Source organism: Platichthys flesus, chromosome 20, assembly GCF_949316205.1.
Source record: "Platichthys flesus chromosome 20, fPlaFle2.1, whole genome shotgun sequence".
Lineage (NCBI taxonomy): Eukaryota > Metazoa > Chordata > Actinopteri > Pleuronectiformes > Pleuronectidae > Platichthys > Platichthys flesus.
Genome location: NC_084964.1, coordinates 16,381,964 through 16,399,133, shown reverse-complemented (window position 1 = coordinate 16,399,133; position 17,170 = coordinate 16,381,964). Strand labels below are relative to the sequence as shown.

Here is a 17,170-nt window from a genome sequence, read left to right as displayed (position 1 = left end):
TCCCCCTCAGTTTTCTATAAATAGAGTTGCCAACAGAAAACATCTTCACCAAACTTGTTTAATTCAGTCACATCAGGTAACAGCACAGTTCAACGTGTTCAATATGGCACTTCACATTATAGCTGCTACAATAGACGTTTTGGGTCTTGGAACACACAACAGCAGATTCTTGCTTTAGGAACTTTGTCCTGCATGCATGTGCTTCCTGCCTGTCGGAGCTGATCTACTGCCACTGTACAACATAGATATACAGTATATTCACCTGCACTGTACCTGCAGTGATCAATCTAATCAAAACCACAAGATGTTCATACTGATGAAAGAAAACAGCTTTCAGAGATCGCTGATGTTCGGTTATGACTCAGCTCATTAACCTGTATCTGTGGAATGGTTATGGCAGCAGACGCTGGATCGCTGCAGCACTCTGATCCTCAGGCAGTTTTCCAAACTCGCAGTGTTTCACGGTTTGAATATGAAGCAGCCGGCCGTAGCTGAGCAGACTAGCTCCTGACCCAGGACACAGGCACCCACTGAGGCTCCATCTGCACCCTCTCCAGTACGACCTGGAGCTCTGCTAAGGCACTGACTGGGTCCTCTTTCACCAAAACATAGTCCATCCAATGGCCGTAGCTCTCTTCCATCTCCTCCGCCGACTGCTTTAATTCCTGTTTATCGTCCTACTCAGCAAGAGGAGAGAGACGTAGATTCAGAGCAGCTTTTAAAATGATACCACCTTCTTCAGAGCATATTCTTTGATGTAAGGCTGCAGTCAATGTTACCAAGTGTTCTGTGAGCAGTGTTTCTATGTGACTCACCGTTAAGCCCAAGCTGAGAGAGGAACAGGAGCCGAGCGGTTTCCTTTGACTGTCATGGACGCGAGGTCGCACAAAGACTACGTACGGTTTGAAGTCAGCAGCACGGAGAGTCTTCAGGGCCTGAAAGTGAGGGAGGAACAAAAGACCCAATGATTCTAGCAGAATTTGAGATACTACATCTACTGTACAGTTAAAACGTTGTGTTTTTGGTTTACTCAGCTAATAAAACCATAGTGAACAAAATCTTTAAACATTGACTGTGCATTCAAACCATAGACAATATAAACATGGACAAGACGTCTCCACTTCCTCCCAATATCTAGAAATGCCATAATATCCTAGATTTGCATTTGGAGGAGGAGTCTGTGCTGTAGCCATCATAGGAAGAAGCTGTGGCATTTACTTTTACTTTCTAGTTTGATCTGGTTTATGGTTTGGCTTCACCTCGGAGGAGCTGTCATGTCCGACCATCTTTACTTTCAGTCTGATTCAAACCAGAGGTGTGGAAAAAAAGCCAATAACATTTCACAATGACAGTGACACTTTTTTAATAGAGATACAATGAGCTGCTGTAAACTCAGGGTATGAGACAAGCTATGATCCTGACAACTGAGGGGATGAGACACTTAAAAATAATATTCCACATTATATACACAGATTTTTCTCTCCAGTACTTTTTGAGCGATTGGTCTGACCTCTGGTTGCACGTCCACCAAACAGACTTTGTTTTGATCCAAAACTCTATGGATGGATTCCAAACTGGTGCCGTACAAATTATCTTTGTACTCCCCGTATTCAATAAACCTGCAGAAACAATAAAGAACAATTTGGTAACGAGTAATTACATATCCTTGAGGGCTTGTTAATCAGTTTCTCTGCTTGAGCGGCTTAATTGTTAAATATAAAAAACAAACCATTTGGTTTATTTTCTTTTTTTTAATTCTGTGTCTGACACTTACTTGCCGCTCTGGATGTCGGCCTCGAACGCTGCTTTCGAATTGAAGTGGTACTCCACTCCTTCTCTCTCGTGACCCTTCCTGGCTCGAGTGGTGTCTCGTGTTGGAACACAGGCAGGAGGACATTGTGGGGGGGGAAGATGATTACTCAACATGTGTGTGTTTGAGTGCACATTATTAAGTAACGTGCAAATCGGTATGGTTTCATATCCTCGCATTCATACTCACGAGGCACGGCCAGACCGTAGCGTCGAGGATTCTCAGCTATCACCTTCTGTTTGAGTTCGGAGAGCCGAGCTCCCAGGGAACCTGTGAGCAGACGAGTGACAGGAGAGACTTGTGTAGTGTGGTCACGTGCCAGGAATATACCTACAGCCACATTAACAATATATCACTGAACTCCACATCAGCAGACCCACCTATCAGTACTATGAGGCGCGGCCTGTCACCGGGGCGGGGCAGGTATTGTGTCACTTCTTCATAAATCAGGAAATCGGTGTGATTGGCCTCTGGAGTGTGAGCTTCACTGGCGGATCCATGGCGCTCTTTCCGGTGGCGGAGGCTCCTGCGCAGGCTGGCTGTGGTCACACACGCACAGAGGTAAGATGGACAAACATCTGGACACACGCTCGTCTTACACACAATTCAAGAAACATGTCACACTCCCTGATAAATAAAAATGAAATCCTGAGCCATAGAAAACACAACACAGCAACTGAACACCACCAGAAGAAATCAGTAAGTGTACCTGAGTAAAAATCCCATGAGAAAGCCTGGCCACAGAGGGCAGGGGCGGCCTTACTCTTGGGAGAGACTACAGCTTTTATCATTAGACCATTTATTCAACCAGCCTTTGTAAAGACGACGTGAAGCCATGCATGCTGCCTCTGACTCTTCACCAAACACAAGCCAAGCAGCTTGAGCACGTAGCGTGAGGAAGAGCGTGTGGAGCACAATGAGATCAATGAGATGACACTGTGAGCAGCTCGGTGGTTTTTAGCGTCGTGCACGAAAAGTCGCTGCCACAAGTGTCCTTTGAGCTTCGTGGCGACAATAGTACGGTGGCCCAGAGAGCTCAACACACTGCAATTTCAGAAAACAACTTTTGAAGGAAGTCTGAAGGAACGCCACAAAGCATTGAACTACAGCCAGGTTCATCACTGTTTTAGGTCCCCTGGAAATATTTCTGTTGTTGTTTTGACAATTTGCAGTGTGTTTCTGTTTTTGCGGGTGTGTTTTAAAATTGAAGAAGTTGTCTTAATTATAGCTGATAAATGTTTTACTGTTTGGTGGAGGTATACAACCATGGATTTGGTCAAAGCTGTAGCACTAACATTAAACAAGGAATGACTTAAATGTGCACCTTACTGAATAAGTAACTGTGCATGGATGTTGGACATATAGCTGTTCCCTCTGTAGCCTCTTTATGGCCCCTGATCCTGGACCTGCCACTGAACGCAGCCATTTGCAGTACAGACAAACTGAACTGAACAATATCCTGAAAGACGGATCTGAAATGAAGCTGCTGTGCATCAGATTAAATCTGCATGATTGAAAAATGATGCAAAGATGAGGTAAAGGTCAAACTGGCTGTGGCAGCGGTTTCCAGTCATTTTAAGCCTGATGATTAACAAACTGCTGAGATTGGAACTGGGCTGAGAGGACGACCTGGCTCAGATCAGCTGTGGTGAAAAAACTCTCTTTGCATGATGGATGTTTCTTTTGAACCCTGACTCTCAAAAACCAAACCCATAGCGAAGGACAACAACAACAACAACAACACCTAAGGTATGGTTTGCAGCTTCTAAAAGAAGGGATGGGTTAGCACACACAGAGATGCGATGCGGCAGTGATCAGTAGAAACTCACTGATTGTGCCTCCTCACCTATTTCCTTTCCATTCAGAGAACCCTCACTGCCACAGTCTTCTGTGGGACGGCAAGCAGGAAGAGAAGACAGGGTAAGAGCGGGGAGGGACAGGTCCACGTGGAGGGAAATCACATGTCAGGACACAGCAGGTTAGGACTCAGATTGACAAGGGGGGGGGGGGGCAACAAAAAAAGCAAAGTACAGCGACAAAATAAAGTTCACAAAAATCGATGAGTTTGGGAAACTGCATCCACAAAAACATGAGCTACTTTCAGACATGAACTGAACTAAAGACATTTTCCTGAATTTCCTTAAAAATTGAATGTGTGACGGTTCCAGTTTCTCTAATGTGACGATTTGCAGATTTTCTTTGCATCATGCGGTTATAAGCTTTTTATCTGTCGGGGGAAGATGTGTCTTCAGCCGCTTTCACACATGCACTGAGCTCCAGAACATTTCCCTGATATTTTCCGGAGCGGCCTTACACAAGAAAGCCGTTTCCTTCAGATATTTTCCCAGTAGCCACCTGGTCACATGTCCTGAAAATGTCCAAGTGAGCCCATGTGAGAAAACAGCAGAGAAATGTCCCTTTCATGTCTGAGAACAGCGAAGTGGTCGGACCGGAGACGTCTCGTTCACGTACCTCTGTCAGTACGATCATCTGAGGGCAGCGATGCAAGGGACAACACACAGAGTCACTGTGTTACAGAACATTACAGCCACGGTTCTGTGTTCTCATGGTTATGACGTAAACAGTCTCAAATTTGATTATAAAATGTTCCAAATGTCACATCTGATTTTAATCTCTACATTAAAATCCCTTACAAAGTTATCCAATGTTACTTATATGTTAGTTAAAGAGTCTATACAAAATAAAGGCCATTGCACTACAGAAATGTTTTGCATTCACTTGAGATGAGAGCTTTAGTTTGTAAAAGTTAGAGACACAAGAAAAGAACTTGGACGTTACCACCGTCCGTCGTTTTTCAGACCACTTTGTTTCATTTAACTTTTTTAAAAATTGGATTAAGGATTGAAAACGATGGATTAGGGTTGTTTTATTTTAGATTAACATCAGATCCCCTGTTCTCCTACATAATCTCTCTTTCTGTGTCTCCTTACTGAGAGTAGATGTGACCTGCATCATGAGCTGTATCTGTGGATCTAAGCTTCTCGTACATATAAGGTCAGAGGAGTTCATCGTGATTAAAGGGCTGAAGCAAGGCTCACATGTCGAAGGTTTCAGGGACACAGGAGACGGAAAGGAACCCATTTTCATTCTGTATCTGAGACGCCTGAGAAGAAGAAAATAAAAAGATTCATTATTGATCTGATGAAAGGTGAGAAGTTAGTTATTTGACGGATGATTTGATGAAGGCTACCTCTCCTGGAACTGTGAGGAGGGGATGAGGGCGGCACGCAGGTTACAGTCGCCCACTCTCTTGGCCTGCCACCAGGTGGCGTCCTCGTGGCTCACCACCTGAAGAATGTCTCCCCTCTGAAAAGGAAGTCCTGCCTCTTGACACGGTGTGGCCCTGTCCTCGAAGGGAGTGTAGTCAAACAGAGCCCGAAGGTAGACCTGCAGGAGTAGTGGGACCTTTTTCTTTAACTTTTTAAAGCCATAACATCTCCTCAAAAGTGAGGCCAAATCATCTTAATCGCCCCCTGGTGGCTGGCTGTAGTATATGTCACTAACCAAGGCAAATTACTTATTTTATAGAAAAATTTGCTGCATTTTTGTATAACAGAAGGAGGTAAAGCATCATCATCTATCGTTAAATTAAAGCTATTGAGTTCCCAAAGAAAGATATGATGTGTAGGTGAGTTTCAAAGAAGATTCTTGGTTTGGCTGTTGATGCTAAGCTAACTGACAACTGGCTGCATTCTTCTAATGAATGCAATCGATGGGTGCACATCTTCTGATATAAAAACATGAAGGTAGTCAAAGATAGCTACAAACACCACCATGCGGTCGTATGACTCCACCAACCAGTGCTGTTTCAGCTTAAAGGTTTTTGGAGAATCATATGAGGTCACTGTGACCTTTGACCTCTGAAATCGAATCAGTTAATACGTGAGTTTAAGTGAACATTTCTACTGAATTTGAACTAATTCCCTCAAGTCGTTCTTGAAATATCGGGTTCACAACGATTGAGTGGTCACAGAACTTTGACATTTTCCTTTAGTATATTGAATCACAAAGTCCTCACCCTGCTTTCCCTCAGTTCGTCTTCCTCTGCAACAGCTGGGATGATTTTGAGCGTGATGGAGCCTTGTGACTGCGACTGGTGAGAAACATCACAGCAGCTCCGTCATCCACAGGAATCCTCAGAGTCTGAACTATAGTACGACGCTACGTGGAAAAGTATTTGGTGTATTTTGATCTTTTACCAGAATCTGACTTATTTCATCCGGCCTCTTGTGGGTTATCAGGTTCCCGTTGACCTCGCGAAGCTCGTCCCCGACGTGCACCAGACCTGGAAACACACACACACACACACACACACACACACACACACACACACACACACACACACACACACACACACACACACACACACACACACACACACACACACACACACACACACACACACACACACACACACACACACACACACACACACACACACACACACACACACACCAAACAAAAGGAGAATCCCAGTGTGTTTATTAAAGTTATTTTTTAAAGTTAATAGCTCTTGTTTGTTATCTCAAAATATGCAATCTCGTGGTCCTAATCTCAGGGATTTGATCTCTTTTGACAGTTCATGTGGTTACACAACGTAATCCCCCCAACTTCTCTGTCAGTGGTGACAAAGAGTTTCACACGCTCAGCAGGAGTCAGATTGTTTCCTCACGGCACTCTGCTGCTGCAGTCAGAATCGTATTCACCGTCTTATTCAGAGAGAGCAAAGGAAGAACACATCTGACTCTTGAGTCGTGATGTTTGACGTCATTGATCGTCTCACCGCTGCGGTCGGCTGCTCCTCCCCTCATGATTCTGGCCACGATCACGGCCCCCGTCGCATCGTCTCTCCGAATCGTCGCTCCCTGGGAGAAAAGAGGACAGATCAGATTTCCAAACACTAATCTTCAGTCCACTGCGCCGACACAATCCTCGGACAGGCCAGAGAGAGGTGGCTGGAACAGACAATATCCTGCTAAGAGTAAATACACAATCTCTTGTGCGGGTGGAGTTGTTGATACTCGTCTATGTTTGTGCTGGTAATTGTGTGGTTGAATCCCTCATTATGTATGTTTGTTGCTGTTTAGTCTCTGACAACACAAATCTATAAAAGGTCTCATGCTGTCACGTCTTCAGCTCTGAGGAGACTCTCACCAGAGGCTCCTTGTTCTTCACCAGCCGGACGATCTTCACCGACTCCTCATCCAGGTCATCATCCAGATCCTCCGGCAGCGGCGGCAGCACCGGGTCAAAGTTCTTCTGGGCCACCGTGTCGTGAGCTGACAGCATGGCCTGCATGAACAATCCAGCCACACATGCAAAGATTTAAAATAGCCTGATTGACGATGCTCATAAAGAAAGAGAGAAAAAAAAAAAAGCTTAAGCAAAACTCACAAACAATTCAAAAAAGGAGGAATAACATCTTCACTGGCTACTCTTAGCAATGAGTGTTCAGATTGCAGAGCCATCACTTCTCCTCACTGCCCAGAAACCCCAAAAACTTGAGCATATTCACATACCAGGGGCAGTTAGGACGTGTTGGGGCAGGAGGCTCTGATAGACCCGATGCTGCGGTTATTTAATAGATGATCAACTTAGAGCAAAATCAGGGGCAACTCAGGACTGACGGGTTTGAGAGGCGATGGCATTTAAGATATCGAGCCCCAGACGGAAAGAGAGTCGGGCACCTTGAGGTGAGGCGTGCTCAGCAGGAGAAGCAGCTCCCTCTCGTCCTCCTCCAGGGGGCCGTTCTGGAGCTCCTCAGCCACCTGATGATGAGGAAAATCACTGACATTTTAAAACAAATCCCACATCTCCTAATGAGTTACTTTAGAAAGGTGTGTTAGTGTTTAATCACAATACTATTTAATATTCAGATAGGGTTCAGAATGCACCTACGTCCTCTGCCAGACAGGAGGCGCTGTGCAGGACTGGAGTGGGGTTCTGTTTCTCGTAGAGCTTCAGTTTTTCATGGATCTGTGACGGAGCAACAAACATCAGCAACGTCCAGTATTTTCCTTATTAGGTAACATTTATGTTTATTATTATTCATTTACACTTTAAAAATCTACTCTTTTAAGTTTTGGGTAGAATGTTCTGTTAATGTTGCTGCTCTAGGTTCTTTGCTGCACAATAAATCACAAACACCACATATGTCAAAAGTCCCATTTCCTCCGATAGAGTACATCAGCTTTACCGTCATGAGGTAACCGAGGCTCTTCTCACTGAAGACGTCTTTGAGGAAGTGGAGGTCATCTTTGTGTTTGGCGCCCGGGTGGAGCTGAGAGGTGAGCAGGGCCAGGGTCTCATGCAGCCCTGCAGTCAATCAACAGTGTGTTGTGTTCAAGGACACACAAAAGGGGGCTGCACTCGATGCTGACAAGAAGCTTTGCTATTATTACAAATGCAGTAATAAAGAAGATGCATCGATTCACAGCGGATTAAAGCAGGGCGATAAAACGAAGGCAGTTATCAAATTATAATTAGCATAATATATATATTGATTTACTGCTTATGCAAGAAAAGAAAATTAATTTAGCTCAGGTTTTGGTTGTGACACCATTTAGGAACAGGTATAGGAAACTTCATGAAATATTATCTAAACTCCAGTGATGTTTGTTTGATATTTAAGCATGTGCATGATTTATAAGGTGAGCATAAAGCATCAGAGAGAATGAAGAAGTAGTTTGAGCGTATGTTCAGCTGTACCTTTGCTTGTAGACACGATGGGCATGGCTTCAATCATTCAGAGGAGGGTGCAGAGGGGGGAGAACAGGGAAGGGGGGAGGAAGGCCTCTTTAACTCTCTTCTCTTCTCGTTGGCCTCCGAGGAAAATCACCAGCACAACTGGGGATAGAAAAAAAACACCCACACTTACTTACCCTCAGGAATATGGTTTGTTTTTGCAAAGAAGAAGAGTTTTATTAGCAATCTACTGTGGGATTAAATCTGAGACACATATTTCTGCAGATATTTAAAAAAAGATACAAACTGGAAAGACGATAGATGCTAATTGATGCTAATAAAGAGAAGAAACCTCTATGACAAACTAGAGGTGAGGAAAAAAAACATCATCCATCTCCTTTAATAATTCCTCCTTCCAAATTAATATAAAATGTAAATACATTCAAAAAGAGCCACAACCTGACAGTGATGAATCAACCCATTACTGCGCTGATGGAATAATTAATAGCTGCTCTCATTACTGAGTCTCCCGGTGTTAATTTCACTTCATAACGAGCGGCCGTCCAACGAGAGGAGACGGAGACGGAGACAGAGACCGACCACTTTCCTCCTGTAGCATCCTTCAGATCGGCTGTCACCCTGGCACCGTCATACCGGTAGTAATGCCTTCCTTTGTGTAAAACTCTAGAGTCTCGTTGATGATGCCTTTCATTATCGCCCTGTTGTTGTGTCACATTGAAGCATGTGGCCTCACATCATTTACATTAACTCAGCACAGCATTACATCATTATGAGTCTCTGAATAAGAGTTTTAAAGCAAACGCAGAATCTGAAATCATAACTGTCCAACTAGTGTGGGTTCTGCCAGTATAAAGTTGCTGGGTGCACTGGTTAGATCATCGTCCACATTCTTAATTAACAGCTGCACATGGCCGCTTGCTGAATACCTGCTCTAACCCTGAACCAGTGACGAGTGGCTGTGTAGGTGGCTCGAGGGGCCGAGACCCCAGCACCAGCACTCGTCTGTGGGAGGGTCGCAGCGATAAGATGCCAGTTGAACCCACAGCAGCACGTACGTGTGTGTGTGTGTGTGTGTGTGTGGGCTTGATCTGAAAACTCATGCCCAGGCTGAGGGGCATTCATGAGAGCAGTTATTCATCACATCCAATTTCCCCAGCAAAACAGCATTAACTCTATCGAGGTACACGGAGCAGAGCCGGATTAAGGTTGTTTGAAATCCACGATTAAATCCAGTCAAAGGTCCAGAACACGCCAGCATTAGTTAAACAGAACAGTCGGGGGGGGCTGTGTTTTTACTTCAGTGATGTGATGTAGCTACACCGTCACTGCAAAGCTTCAGAGAGGAAAGCTCCTCAATCAACTCTCGCCAACAATAAAATGATATCAATATAATCCAATTTCAAAATACGATCAAGGGCCGATCATGGTTGTAGTCAGAAAGAGCTCAGGCTGCCTGTTTAAATGACAAAACATCCATGAAGTCAATTATCATGTCGTCCATCTTTACCTACAATCTATAGCTGTGTCTGAATTCGGACGCCCTTGGAAGTTGCATTTGAAGACAGAGGTGTGATTAGGTCCAACTTAAAACCAACAAGAAACAGCTAGTTCCAAAAATTGAGGTTTTGTGTGTTTTTCTGCTGCAACTTAGTAAACACACACAGCACTGCTGGAGCACGACATGACCTTTGACCTCTCCCTGTGAGCGACCCCTTAATCGGGCATTGATCATAAATCCCCCAGATTGATTCTGTCTAATGCTGCCCCGTCATCGGGATGTAAAACAAAATCCATTCTGCACATTATCAGACACACACACTCTGCAGAGCTGGTTTATAACTGGACGAACCAGCGGCTAATATCTATGTTTGTTTCTCTGTCAGTGGAACGACCATGAACCTCAGTGGACAAACAGATTAACAGCAAAGGAAAGCTACTTTAAAATGACTTTAAAAAAGAAGTTTGAATTGTCATAACAAAGGCTGGGTCGGGAATCAGCGAGAGCACAAATCTACCGACAAATCCCATATCATGTCTTTAGAGTAGATTAGTTTGATCCAGATAAAACTGCACATTTATTTTCCCGGAAATCACTTCTTCTCCGCCGCTGGCTCCAAAACAGCAGCTGCACTTTATCGTCCCTGTTTTAAAAGCAGTCATTTACCGATTTTGTATCGTTACAATTTGGAAATAATTCATGCAGTCAAGCGGCGGCGTGTGATGAATGCAAGGCTTCAGTTTCGAGTGGGTTTTAATCATTTGTGTTCTTTTCCTGTTATGACTCAAACTAGATGATGAAAGATTTTTTTGTTTTTTATCACTGTGCGTATTTGCGTTTCAAATCTGAGTCAGTAACATACAAACATACGCTAAATCTGGATATCGGAAGCAGTCTACTATAACAATGAATTGATATGTAGCCTCTATTTATGTTGGGGAGGTGATAAACTTCATTTTCCTGGTGTTCAAAGGAAAAATCGGTTTTAGTTTTGCAGCCTCACAAACCATCCCCCGGTGTGTGTCTCCCTGCCGTCATTCAACCGCGCTCTCCTCTGCACACTTTCCAAGTTGCTGACCTTTCCCTCCATCTCCTCTTGCCCTCCATCAGACTCTCTCTCTCTAATCACAAGAGGCTGAGCGCAGATTAAACATCCTTCTGGGCCCCCCCTCCTCCCTCTCCTCCCTCTCTCACTCAGCGACTCTTCGGTCTAAATACTTGAGGTTCCCAGCGGCCATATGGTGGTATTAAGCGGCTCCCTTGATTTGAGACGGCATTTGTCGCGGCTGTGTGCATCACAGAGGATTTCAGTGAACACAATGGTGCCGATAAGAAAGAGCTGGTGGATTAGAAGAGAGACTGAAGAGCAGCGAGGACGGAGCGGAGCTGAGGAGCGAGCTCAGGTCTTTTCAGCGTCGCCTCTACATAAACGAACAGACTGATATTTCTTAACTCCATGAAGCCCGACGCAATTAAATGATTAGATTGTTGGTAAAAAAAATCAAATAGGAACTATTTTAATTACTGATTTATCGTGTTGAGTAATCTATAAAGAAATTTAAATATGCAAAGGTTCCAGTTTCTCCTTATTAGCAGATTATTCTCTAGATCATTAAATGAATTAAGGTAGTTAAACTTTCCATATTGTCCATGACGTCTCTCTGCCTCTTCCTCGTTTATCCTCCCAACACCTGAGGATCGTGACCAAATTATTCAGCTACAGACAAGCACGGGACCTTATACACGAACCTTATGTCGCTGTCCACGCTACACACGCTACACACACACACACACACACACACACACACACACACACACACACACACACACACACACACACACACACACACACACACACACACACACACACACACACACACACACACACTGCACACACCCTGCACCTGTTTACCAGACTCATTTGCTGTTGGACGGGTCCCGAGGGGAGACTGAGAGGGGTGAGGTCGCCATCACGCTGCTGACGCCATCTGCCCACCACTCTGTGGGTATATGTGCGTGTGTGTGTCTGTGCGTGTGTGTGTCTGTGTGTGTGTGTGTGTTTGTGATGCCACCCCCATGGCTGATCTGACATGTTTGGATATGACAGATTTCATTCCAATATCCGCATGAAAATAAATGAGAAGTTGCCTGCTGTACATTTTGCCGCAGAATTACAGTCTAATCCTGTAGCAACTCCACAAAAGATTTGTGTCCCTCAATCCAAATATCAACAGCTTTCCCTTCCCTGTGAGAATTATAAACTACAGCACGTTTCAAATAGGATGATTTGGTCTTTAAAAGACGTTTGTTCAACAAAAAGTCAGATTAGAAGTAGAATGGCAGTCAGTGTCCCCTTATGAAACCACATTTAAACTCACTACATCCAGGTTTTGACTCTGGATAAAACGTTGAGATGTTGACGAAACTTGGATCGAGCCCCTGATCAAGATTCGCAGTAAAATCCCTGATCCAAGTTTCATGCTAATCTGTAATCCAGCAGTTTGTGTTTGATCAAACTGTCAGACACAACGCAGCAAAACCCGACGTCTCTCCACAAGTCTTTCAGCAGCCAAACAGGTTCGAGGGTCAGAAGAGGACGTTGACATGTTGGCTGATAACGAGCCATTGTGTCTGGTCCACAGCCAAACTTTGACTGATGTGAACTCCCACTGAGCCCACAGGGGTCGGAGTAAGTGCATCGAGCCACAGGGAGGACGAGGGGACATGGCTGGGCGATGGATTACGAGACAACGGGATGCTGAGGGGGAAACAAACAAGCACACGCCCACTCGACAAGAGGAAGACACCCGGACTGAAAGACACAAGTCTTCATGTCGTTTCTTTACAGCTATTTTTGCCTGAAGACATTTGGTTCCACATTCATGTAGTTTTGTCTCTTTGTCTTTGTGTTTCATCTCTTTAGACACTATTAACGTCTCTGTATTGCCATGTTTCATCCATGTGGTCTCTTTGCATCTCTCTGTGGTCTCTTTGCATCTCTCTGTGGTCTCTGCATCTATCTGTGGTCTCTTTGCATCTCTCTGTGGTCTCTTTGCATCTCTCTGTGGTCTCTTTGCATCTCTCTGTGGTCTCTTTGCATCTCTCTGTGGTCACCTTGCGTCTCTCTGTGGTCTCTGCATCTATCTGTGGTCTCTTTGCATCTCTCTGTGGTCTCTTTGCATCTCTCTGTGGTCTCTTTGCATGTCTCTGTGGTCACCTTGCGTCTCTCTGTGGTCTCTTTGTGTCTGTCTCTGGTCATATTGCATCTTTCTGTGGTCTCTTTGCATCTATCTGTGGTCTCTTTGCATCTCTCTGTGGTCTCTTTGCATCTCTCTGTGGTCTCTTTGCATCTATCTGTGGTCTCTGCATCTATCTGTGGTCTCTTTGCATCTCTCTGTTGTCTCTTTGCATCTCTCTGTGGTCTCTTTGCATCTCTCTGTGGTCTCTTTGCATCTCTCTGTGGTCACCTTGCGTCTCTCTGTGGTCTCTGCATCTATCTGTGGTCTCTTTGCATCTCTCTGTGGTCTCTTTGCATCTCTCTGTGGTCTCTTTGCATGTCTCTGTGGTCTCTTTGCATGTCTCTGTGGTCACCTTGCGTCTCTCTGTGGTCTCTTTGTGTCTGTCTCTGGTCATATTGCATCTTTCTGTGGTCTCTTTGCATCTATCTGTGGTCTCTTTGCATCTCTCTGTGGTCTCTTTGCATCTCTCTGTGGTCTCTTTGCATCTATCTGTGGTCTCTGCATCTATCTGTGGTCTCTTTGCATCTCTCTGTGGTCTCTTTGCATCTCTCTGTGGTCTCTTTGCATGTCTCTGTGGTCACCTTGCTTCTCTCTGTGGTCTCTTTGTGTCTGTCTCTGGTCATATTGCATCTTTCTGTGGTCTCTTTGCATCTCTCTGTGGTCTCTTTGCATCTCTCTGTGGTCTCTTTGCATCTCTCTGTGGTCTCTTTGCATCTATCTGTGGTCTCTTTGCATCTATCTGTGGTCTCTTTGCATCTATCTGTGGTCTCTTTGCATCTCTCTGTGGTCTCTTTGCATCTCTCTGTGGTCTCTTTGCATCTTTCTGTGGTCTCTTTGCATCAATCTGTGGTCTCTTTGCGTCTCTCTGTGGTCTCTTTGCATCTCTCTGTGGTCTCTTTGCATCTTTCTGTGGTCTCTTTGCATCAATCTGTGGTCTCTTTGCGTCTCTCTGTGGTCTCTTTGCATCTCTCTCTGGTCTCTTTGCGTCTCTCTGTGGTCTCTTTGCAACTCTCTGCAGTTGTTTTGTGTCTCTTTGAGCCATTTTTGCATCTCTCTGCTGTCTTTTTGCATCTTGCATCAAACCAACAGCATCAAGAAATAACGACAAACCACCTGCCTACAAACAAGGTCCTCTTCCTAATCAGTGCATCGGTTTCACTCACAGAAGTCAATCATTAAAGCAACCTGTTACTAAAAACGAGTCTGGAGTGTCCCTCTGTCTTCTGGCTGGGTTTAAACACACGTTATCCCTGGAGTCTGTGTTGAGTAGAACTACAGTGCGTGACCCTGACCTTCAGCCTTCGAGGAGGCTGCTCCTCCTCGGAGCCTCAGAACCATGAAACAGAGCCTGTGCTGTCCTGCAGAGAAGCGTGACCGAGCTGCAGACCTGTCCTGTCAACCCACCGCTCACTGAGGTCACCAGCCACTGAGCTGTATTTATACCGATCAGCCTCCCCCTTTTATTTACTACATTAATTCAGTATTTAATGAGCCCATACGGTGTAGAAGACTGTGCACGACCACATGCCTCCTCCTCCTCTATCTGTCATTAATATGCAGAACAGTCACATGGAAACAAAAAGCCTTAGAAACACAAAGCAGAACAAGTCTGGTTCTTGGTCGACTCATCCTGCAGTTTATATGTCATCCAACGAACAACAGACAGATGCACAATCAAAGGGTAAAAACATATTTATTCTAGTTTAACTTGCAGGAATAAATCAATTGAGAAAATAGTTTCTCATAATTTTCCTGTTGATCCACCGATCGTTGCTGTTCTAATCCAGAAGGATTTTCTGTTAAATCTCAATATCCAGAAACCTGTCCACCAAACACAAGAAGTTTCATCTGTATGACAAAACCGAATGTGGCTTCACCTCAGACTCACACATCTCCCTTTTCCTATGATGATTGGAACCCACACAGTGTGTAAGATGCTGCACATCAACACACACCCTCTGTCCCAGTGTGATGTTGTGTTGTTGTTGGTCACATGCAAACCTTCATTCACATGTCAGTGATCCACATGGGTTAAACACACGTGGAAACAAAAAGCCTGAGCTACACGTGGATCCTGCACAAGACTGATGGAGAGTAAACACACACACACAGAAACACACACAGACACACAGACACACACACACACCCATAGACACACACAGACACACACAGAAGGACCATCAACACCCTCACCTTGTGGAGACTCCTCTTGTGTTTCCCTCTGTTGTCTACAGACCAGAGACTCAACCCTCCTCTCTCTCTCTCTCTCTCTCTCTCTCTCTCTCTCTCTCTCTCTCTCTCTTTCCTCTTTTCTCTCCTCTTTTATTTTCTCTGTGTTCAGCTTTTATTCCTCCGCTCAGTCCAGTCTCTTTATATTTTATCTATCTGTTTATTTATCTATCTATCGCTCAGTGAACCTCCCCTTCCCCCTCTGTCAGTCAGCTCTCTCCCTCTTTCTCGCTTTCTCTTCCTCCGTGTTGCCTTCAAGTGCTGCTCCTAAAACTGGACTTCTTGTATTTACACAGTACCTTTAACAAAGCGATTTTTAAAAGTCATATCATCGTTGTATTTTATGATATATATTTGTATCTTTTATTTTACACTGTTCTATCTATTTTGTTTGTATTCTTTTTCGTCTTCAACCCATTTTTATTTTTTCATAAAGATTTATCCCTTTTGCCTCTATTTATCCTTTCACTTCCTTAGTTCTGCTCTTATTCTTCTTTTGCTTGAAATTGTTTCAAACTGTGTTTTATTATTTGATTCGTTGTTCTCAATTTAGTCTTTGTCTTTTTGTTGTTGTTTAATGTGTGTGTATTCATCCCACCTGGTGTATCTGTAGTCAAGATTTTCATAAATTACGCTGAATTTGATTTATCACTCGTGTGTGGACGTCAGGTTTGAATATGGTCTTAGTCAGTTGTCGGATGAAGAAAAAGTTCTATCGCCAGGTTATTAAATAAATACATTTGTCATTTTAAATTTTTTGTCCTCAGTCAACCAAAAAATTAATTTCACCACAAATTAGAAGTCCAGAATTAATTTTCTGTCTTGAATAAAGGATTCCCAATAAACAAGTGGTTTCCTGCTCATTGAAGAATCGTGTAGAAATCCATTGTTGGATGACTCCTGTGATTTCCGACAGTCCCTGAACGCTTCACGGTGAGCACACATGCTGCAGGCTGCACGCCCCCTGGACCCGCCCCTCTCAAATCCATCCATCCCTCTTCACCTCCTCCCTCTGCATGTGGTGTGTGTGTCTGTGTGTGTGTATGTGTGTGTGTGTCTGTGTGTGTATGTGTGTGTGTGTCTGTGTGTGTGTGTGTGTGTGTTTCAGGGCACGGTGAAGTGCATGTTCTGGCTGATGGTCATGAAAGGCCTTGTTGAGTGCAATAAAAACTGTGTATCACGAACACACTGGTCACAGCTCTCTATCTGTTGTTTCCATGTCCTTCTGACACTTGTTTGCTTTCCTTGTCTCCTCGTCTTCTTTCTGTCGTCTCCTTGCTGGCTGGCCTAGTTGTTCCCTCCTCAGGGGGACGGCTGAAATGTACAGCCGCAGCATCGTCACTGTTTCAAGTGTGTCTCTGTGTGATTAGATGAACGATGAGGCAGCCTTTGCTAAGTGGCTCAGATTCAGAAGCTGCGGATCAGGGTCCCCTCAGTGGATTACACCGGTGGGATCGTGTGATGTCAGATCAACTCCCCGGGATACGTGTGCACCTGCCCGACATCCCATCAGGACAGAGAGCTCGGATGTTTGTTTAATCAAATGAAGTGTTCAAGCCTCAGGAGGTTAATCTGATCCAAAGGGCACCAACTCTGGAACTTTAGAGTCAACTCTCATTACATTTACAGTCCGGTCATTATACTGTCACTCAACAGAAACACACACAC

General features: G+C 44.4%; 1 protein-coding gene across 2 annotated transcripts; it reads right to left on the bottom strand.

Moving 5' to 3' along the window:
* Positions 1 to 49: 49 nt before the first annotated feature.
* Positions 50 to 15,656, bottom strand: mpp3b (MAGUK p55 scaffold protein 3b). Of its 2 annotated transcripts, XM_062414365.1 has the most exons (20): positions 15,467 to 15,656; positions 8,540 to 8,677; positions 8,028 to 8,146; positions 7,730 to 7,807; positions 7,519 to 7,599; positions 6,986 to 7,123; positions 6,615 to 6,696; positions 6,031 to 6,116; positions 5,850 to 5,924; positions 5,022 to 5,218; positions 4,870 to 4,934; positions 4,283 to 4,300; positions 3,657 to 3,698; positions 2,520 to 2,585; positions 2,191 to 2,349; positions 2,000 to 2,080; positions 1,775 to 1,868; positions 1,511 to 1,619; positions 816 to 935; positions 50 to 677 (listed from the first exon to the last, which is right to left on the bottom strand). In XM_062414365.1, the coding sequence occupies exons 2-20, from the start codon at positions 8,574 to 8,576 to the stop codon at positions 501 to 503; spliced, it is 1,824 nt and encodes a 607-aa protein (XP_062270349.1). In that variant the 5' UTR covers positions 8,577 to 8,677; positions 15,467 to 15,656; the 3' UTR covers positions 50 to 500. The 2 variants fall into 2 exon arrangements, with proteins under 2 accessions (XP_062270349.1, XP_062270350.1); XM_062414366.1 differs by lacking the exon at positions 2,520 to 2,585 and having other exon boundaries at positions 15,467 to 15,654.
* Between the last annotated feature and the right edge of the window lie 1,514 nt (positions 15,657 to 17,170).

Excerpts from the sequence above, each read along its gene's own strand:
- mpp3b (XM_062414365.1), bottom strand. The coding sequence starts at position 8,576 with ATGATTGAAGCCATGCCCATCGTGTCTACAAGCAAAG. Across the intron at positions 6,117-6,614 it reads AGGAGCAGCCGACCGCAGCG|GTCTGGTGCACGTCGGGGAC; the intron begins GTGAGACGATCA and ends GTGTGTTTCCAG. Across the intron at positions 4,935-5,021 it reads TCCTCACAGTTCCAGGAGAG|GCGTCTCAGATACAGAATGA; the intron begins GTAGCCTTCATC and ends TCTTCTTCTCAG.